Here is a 7,195-nt window from a genome sequence, read left to right as displayed (position 1 = left end):
GTTTCACCCTTTGAGAGACCTGGGAATCACCTCGGTGCATGATCTACAATACACAAAATTGAAAATTTTGGAGATTTCAGAATCTAGTAGCAACTCATCCCATACCATGTAATTAATATGATTATGTTAGTCTTGGTAGTCTAACATAATCATATGGATGATAAATATAAGAACTTCAAAGTGCTAGAGCTACAGAATGGAAAGTCTTGGGAGGTGGGAAGCATGGAGATTGAAATAACACTTGAAAGAACATGAAAGTCCAAATGGGTAAGACCGTAAGATTGATACGAGTAACAATTAATGCAGAATCTGTGGTGCACAGATCAGTAGAGCAAAAGATACAGCTATTCACATAAATGGGCAACAACGTACTCAGCCTGTTCATAAAATTTACCTAGGTAGTACTAATTATTTGCCTCACCCACTTGCTACATAAATCCTCACCAACTTACCTAAGAGGTCCATAACCAACGGATCCAGTTTAAGCTAATAAACTCATGAAGTAAATACACAAGACAGCTATTCAATGGGCAGAAAACAATTGCCTGTAATTTGTACAAATGATCACTTTTGTCATTAATCTGGATCCATTTGCTCTCACCAGATCAATATACAACATTAAGTGCTCCGAACAATTGATGCAAACAACAAATCGTTGATATCCTCTGGCATGGAAGTGTCGCCTCCATTTCCTGCAAAATTACGTCAATTTCTCAAATCTGATTCTGAGATAACCCATAAATAGCTACATTGCCAAGAAGTGGGTTTCCTTTTGAACAATGAAGTTCTGAAAAATCCCCATTAGTGTTTGATTGTTAGTGGAGAAAAGGATGCAAGTGTTCCTTATGTATGGCAAACTTGCTCCACTTTTCGGCATTGTATTGTAAATCTTTTTATACTTGCAAAATTTCCCCTAACCCAATTAACTTGAGCATCAAACTGGATATGAATCAATGAGGAAACAAATAATTAAACACAACCTGAGTTTTTCATTTATCTCAAAATGAAAGGAAGCAAATACTTAGCAACACTTGCATCTTTGCAAAGGAAATAAGGATGAAAAAATAGAGTACTTGATAGTTGTAAGATTCTTAGGTCTATACCTGCTTTTGATCTGACATGAGTGGTCCATTCATCGATAATCTGCACTAATGAATCAAGAGGAAAATATGTTAGCTCATCTAGGATTATTGGTTGAAGCTATGCATATACAAAACACAGAAGCTATATGAGTATCTAGAGACATAATGTAGCAAGGACAAGCATTTCAACCCCCTCAGGACTGCTGAGCAGATACTTTATGCTAGCAGTTACTACGAAAGCTCGTCATTTGCAAAGTTAATTTAGGTTGCTTGCTGGCAAGTGATGTAAATTCTTTTAACACCACTTGGAAAAGAGACAACCATAAACTCTTGAAGAAATTGGAAACAACAAACACATTGACACAACCACAGACACTGTAATCAATGAAAGCAAAATATTAGGAAAATATTTCTCTGTCTGCACTATAAGAAAATTCCACTATTAACATTCCATTGCAAAAGAGCTTAGTTTATAGCAGAGCATCAACGTTCACCAGACGCCTCTATGGTTCTATAGAGGCTTCCTCCCTAAATGGGCTAGGGAAATGGAGACATTCACCAGTTTTTGCACAAAATCAGAAGCTTTTTAAACATATTTATCCTCTAGGAAATTGAGCATAAGCAATTGTGACCTGATTAAAGCTGGAAAAGGCAGCATCTTCAGAATCATCAGTCACTGGAATTCTAACAGATGCTTGCATGCGCTGCACCATGCTTCTGTTTCCAACAAGAATGGAAGTCGCCTTATCAATTAAGTCCTGTAAGATAAAAAGCCTCAGTAACTACATACTTAAATGTCACATGAACATATATGTTACTGAAAACATCAAATACATGTATACATAAACCTTCTAGCAATTTCAAAAAGTCATCATTTGTAGAAAAACGTTCGTGAATTGCCAATCTATCCCCATGAACATATTATATCGAACATACAGGTGGTTTATATCTTGTAGCAGTGTATAGACTCTGGCCTTGATACAATACTTCTAGCTTGAGTTATAAAGTCCATCAATTGATCAACATACATTACAGTTACTCAGCAAGCTTTAATTTTTATCAAACTTCTTTTACTCCTAAAAATTGTACCAAAAAAAAAAAAAGCACCAAAAAAATCCAAATTAACCTTGTACTTGAAAAAGCATCTGAATTGGAGTTATTGAAATTCATACACAAATTCACTGAATTTCACTAACAATTATTCTTAATTTTTGATTCAAATGACAGTAAGCAATCATTAACATATTAACAATCCATAAGATGACAGGAAGCAATCATCGCAATCAAAAGCACAGTAAACTATTCATGTGCAAAACAAATCAAATTCAACGAAATTAGGTTTAAAAGAACCAATTTTACGGAAAAAGGCTATTAATTGCAAAATTAGGTTCAAAAGAAAAAAATTCAAATTTGAAAAGGAAACCTGCTTAGCAGTGAGAAGCTGGCGACATTGATCTTTAAGAGAAGAAAGTTCATCCTGAATTTTCTTAATCCGACCCACAAGTTTCATAGGATTAGCCTGAAAAAATCAATACTCAAAAAATTACGAAATTTCTCATCAAATTTATACCCATTTCACCAAATCATTCATACCCAAACAAAGTATAAATTGAAGTACCCAATTCTATAAAATTAAAGAAAGGCTCATCAAATAATACCCATTTCAATAAATAATTCAAACCCAGAAAAAATCAATAGAGTAAAAATTGAAGCACCCATTTCAATAAAATTAAAGATTGGCTCATCAAATTTATAGCCATTTCAATAAAGAGTTCAAACCCAGAAGAAATAAAGTAAAAATTGAAGTGCCCATTTCAATAAAATTAAAGAAAGATCAAAGTTAGAGAGAAAAGAAGGGAATTACTTACATTATCTGGGTAAATTTGCTGGAATTCTTTGTCGAGTTTGAAGTGAAGAAGAGAGAGATCATGATGAGCTTTAGTGAAGAGGGTGACTAGACTGTCTACTGCTGGATGATGCTCGTATTCTTCCCACTTTTGCCCCATTTTCTTCTTCTTGATTGCTTGCTTGCTTGTTTCTCAGAGCTTTAAAAGTGAGATTTGAATTTCAATATTTTTACACAGAAATCTCAATTTGCCCGCCCAAACTAAGAACCCTAAATTTGGATAGAGAGCCTAGTGGAGTCGTGGGGTAGGTCCAAATCAGGACCAGATTTAGACTACTCTCCGTGTTTTAATTAGTGTTTTAATTAATGCTATTGTATAATACATTGTTGGATTCGTTATAATGTATATTTTCATATTATAAAATTTCCTATGATTATACAAACATATAATTAGATAAATAATGGTCAAATTAGTGTCTCGACATGTGTATTTGATAAAATTGTAACACTTATTAAAATACGAAGGGAGTAAATCAAATCAAAATCGAACCAGATTGAAGACCGGAAATTTTAAATTTTATACCAATATTTTGGACCTATTATTAAGTTAAGGACTCAATGTTGATGAGTATGTAAACTATGTATAGGGAAATCTCACACATGAGATGATTTACCCAATATTGTACGATAGTTGATAGGTGATTTCTGGATCAGTTTATACCTATATTTTTTTTTCAAAATTTAAACATTATTTTTCCCTTAGCCCTTTTATTAGAAACTTGTATTCCTTTTTTAATAATCAAAATTACAAGCTTAATTCTACTCAGGTTGTACTTTTTACAAATTCTTAAATGGACTTGGTTCACACTAATTTATTGTGGACCACCAACATTAGAGACAATATGATTGTTTTTTAAATAAAAAAAAGATACTATATTTAAAATAAAAGTTATTAAGTTGAAATAAAATTTAGTGTGACATTAAAAGCTATAAGACGTTAATTTTTTTAAAATGAAATTTTAATATAATGGTCAATATGAATAATAAAGATCACTATGTTAAAATTATATCACTATTCAACATAACATCGTATTTTAAGTTCACAATAACATTAAAGGTCACACAATTTTAAGGAAAATGTTAATATGTTAAAATAAGGTACTATGTTAAAATTAGAGGTCAGTAAGTTCTATATAATGTCAGTTACGTGTATATAAAACTTAGGTCTCCAATAGTATTATTGTGGACCAAGTTCACGCAAGATTTTCTGTGTACTTTTTGACAATATTACCTTTTATTTTTATAATTTGTCATTTTTTTTTCTTTTATGTATTTTTAACGAACATCAATTCCCAGCACTTTCTCTAGCTCTCCATCTTTTCCATAATTCCCAACCACTTTTTCTTTCATCTCTTTCTAACCCCACAAGCTTATCTGTACTCCTATTCAACTTTCTTAATTCCTTTGTTTTAAAGGATTGAGAGAGTGTAAAACAATTAGAGTATGTTCCGATTTATTGAAAACAACTGAATTGATTGGAGCTAAATTGAACTAATTGGAGCAGAATTAAACTGAATAGAATAGAGATGAAATGAATTGTTTATGAGAGAATGAAATTAGAAACTAAACTAAACTGAACTGATTGGAGCAAGAATTGAACTGCACTGAAATAATTGGAGCAAAATTGAATTGAACTGGACTGAAATTAAGCATAACAGAATAGGCCCTTACTCATATATGAAAACATTTCAATTCCCACATATAAAAGGGGAAATTGAAAAATATAAGATTTCTTATACATAATTTTTAGTTATAAATCAGTTCAAGCCAAAATCAAATTTATAAGGAGACCAAACTAGATTGAAAATCAAAAGATTATGAGTATTTTATTATTATTATTATTATTATTATTATTATTATTATTATTATTATTATTATTATTATTATTATTATTATTATTATTATTATTATTATTATTATTATTATTATTATTATTATTATTATTATTATTATTATTATTATTATTATTAGTATTTAACTTAGAGTCTGTTCACATGAACTGAGCTGAACTGATTGGAGTTGAACTGAACTGAACTGAATAGAGCTGAAATGAATATTTTATGAGAGAAGGAAATTAGGAGCTGAGCTGAATTAAGCTAAAGTGAATAGGCCCTAAGAGGCCATATTACTTTTAACTTCAACAACTTTAAAGTGATTGAGATTTCATGCTTGTTTTAGGCTTGTTTAATTCAACTTAATTTTCACCATTTGATCATATTCGAATAAGTCTAAGGATGTGTTTAATTAATCACCTGATTTTCCATTATATGAACTAATCTAAAATTATTAGACCTTATTTTACCTGTAATTTTAAATTTGAATAACCCTTATTAACCATTATATATGTTAACTTATCTTAATTGAACTTTTATGTACATATTTTTTTAAAAAACAATTGGAAATAACTGGTGTGAACAAAGTAGAGCCTAATAATTAGTTTAATCATAATTCATTTTTCTATTGTCACTGAACTTTTTAAACAACGTAATCTAATTTGAACAATTGATTGATTATCTGGTATATTATAAGCAGAGGCGGAACTATATGTGTGCACACTAGTGCATATTATTTACTAACAATCAAAGAGATTTGTTATTATACTACATAGATAACATGTCTCTTTTTAAATTTTAAATTTTATTTTTTGCTTCTATTTATATCTTTATATGTGTGCAACCAATTTTTAAAATTTTCATAAAACTTCTCAAGTTAAAAAAAATCATAAAGTTAATGTAATAGTTTAATAGTACCATTTGTTTGTAATATACTAATATGTGTAATATGGAATTTTTACTGACTATTTGGTTGTAATATATATAGATTTTGGTGTTCTATTTATTTTTGGATTGAAATCAAATTGGTTGTAATATAATTTTTTGGATTAAAATTAATTATGAACTAGATTCGGGGGAAAAAATTTGTACTTCACAAGTGATCAAATAATTGATGGTGACCAATCATTTTGGAAATCCTGAATTCGCCACTGATCATTAGACAGGCGCGGTTCAATTCGATCATTTTATTTCTACCAATAGAACTGAAGTAGGCCTAATAGGACCTACCCTTTATAAGTTTAGATATATAAATGAAATTTTAATTAAAAGAGCATACCCTATTTAATAGTTAGATGACCCATCCAAATCACTTCTAAAAATCTAAAACTTGATTTATATATTACTTGCATCTTTTTCTATGCATTATTTAATGAAAAAAATTGAATAATTGTCAAATTGTGGATGGTGATGTTTAATAATCCTTAAATTTAAATTTTGTGGATGGTGATACAAAAGTCAAGATGCTATCAAATAAAACGACTTACACGTTATAAACCACATCAGATTTATCCACATTTTATACTAGTATCAAATTTCTTTGTCCACCTTTACATATACTAGGGGGTCTACGCGCGCGATGCGCGCGATATGGTTAGCCCTTTGAGAAGAGTAATTGTACTTGTATGCCTATTAGATCACTGATGCTTCTAACTATATTTATATGGTATTTTGGTTTTAATTATTTGCAAAAATGACTTTTTGTTCATAATCAAGGTTTACACATCACTCAAAGTATATAACAATTTTGAAAAAAAAAATCTAATTTTAAAAGCTAGGAAAAATATCTAACTATGCTACTACAAAACTACAAGTATTCTGTAACATCTAAATAATTCAATAATGTAAATATTATTTTTTTAGTACAAATTAATATTGGAAGATAAAAAAACTATAACTGTAACTAATCTACTACAAATTAAACTACAAGTAATCGAAACATCTAAGGGTTCGTTTGGCATTGTTGTGGTTTTCTGTTTTTTGTTTTCTAAAAGTATATGATATGTGTCCCATGCATAATGAATCAAAAATTATATAAACTTATTAAAATTATGATAATTTTGAAAATGGAAAAGTGAAAACACTTCTTGTTTCAAGAACATAAATAAGGATATTCAAATTAATACTACGTATAAAAGATAACTAAAACCTGCTGCTTTAATAAGTATTGAACTATCTCTCCCTATACTTGAGTGATTCTTGTTCATTATTAGGTGTTATTATGCTTTTCTCTATCAAAATTTATGTTGGAAAATTAAGCTTACAAATATTAGTTGAAGATTTGATGGTGTGTCATTGGTTGGACCCAATAAGTGGCTAACAATGTTGTCATCATTAAGAACTAACATTGTAGGGATGGCAATCTAGTCCGGATC

At 29.8% G+C, this 7,195-nt stretch overlaps 1 protein-coding gene across 1 annotated transcript; it reads right to left on the bottom strand.

The window, feature by feature from the left end:
- Positions 1-252: 252 nt before the first annotated feature.
- On the bottom strand, positions 253-3,153 carry LOC145641515 (uncharacterized). The gene is made up of 5 exons (XM_081692339.1): positions 2,951-3,153; positions 2,506-2,601; positions 1,715-1,840; positions 1,104-1,143; positions 253-692 (listed from the first exon to the last, which is right to left on the bottom strand). The coding sequence occupies exons 1-5, from the start codon at positions 3,086-3,088 to the stop codon at positions 619-621; spliced, it is 474 nt and encodes a 157-aa protein (XP_081548465.1). The 5' UTR covers positions 3,089-3,153; the 3' UTR covers positions 253-618.
- Between the last annotated feature and the right edge of the window lie 4,042 nt (positions 3,154-7,195).

Source organism: Chenopodium album, chromosome 8 (genome assembly GCF_948465745.1).
Source record: "Chenopodium album chromosome 8, dcCheAlbu1.1, whole genome shotgun sequence".
Taxonomy (NCBI): Eukaryota; Viridiplantae; Streptophyta; class Magnoliopsida; order Caryophyllales; family Amaranthaceae; genus Chenopodium; species Chenopodium album.
This window is presented reverse-complemented; position numbering and strand designations above follow the sequence as displayed.

Excerpts from the sequence above, each read along its gene's own strand:
- LOC145641515 (XM_081692339.1), bottom strand. The coding sequence starts at position 3,088 with ATGGGGCAAAAGTGGGAAGAATACGAGCATCATCCAGCAGTAGACAGT. Across the intron at positions 2,602-2,950 it reads AGCAAATTTACCCAGATAAT|GCTAATCCTATGAAACTTGT; the intron begins GTAAGTAATTCC and ends TGATTTTTTCAG. Across the intron at positions 1,841-2,505 it reads AGCTTCTCACTGCTAAGCAG|GACTTAATTGATAAGGCGAC; the intron begins GTTTCCTTTTCA and ends TTTATCTTACAG.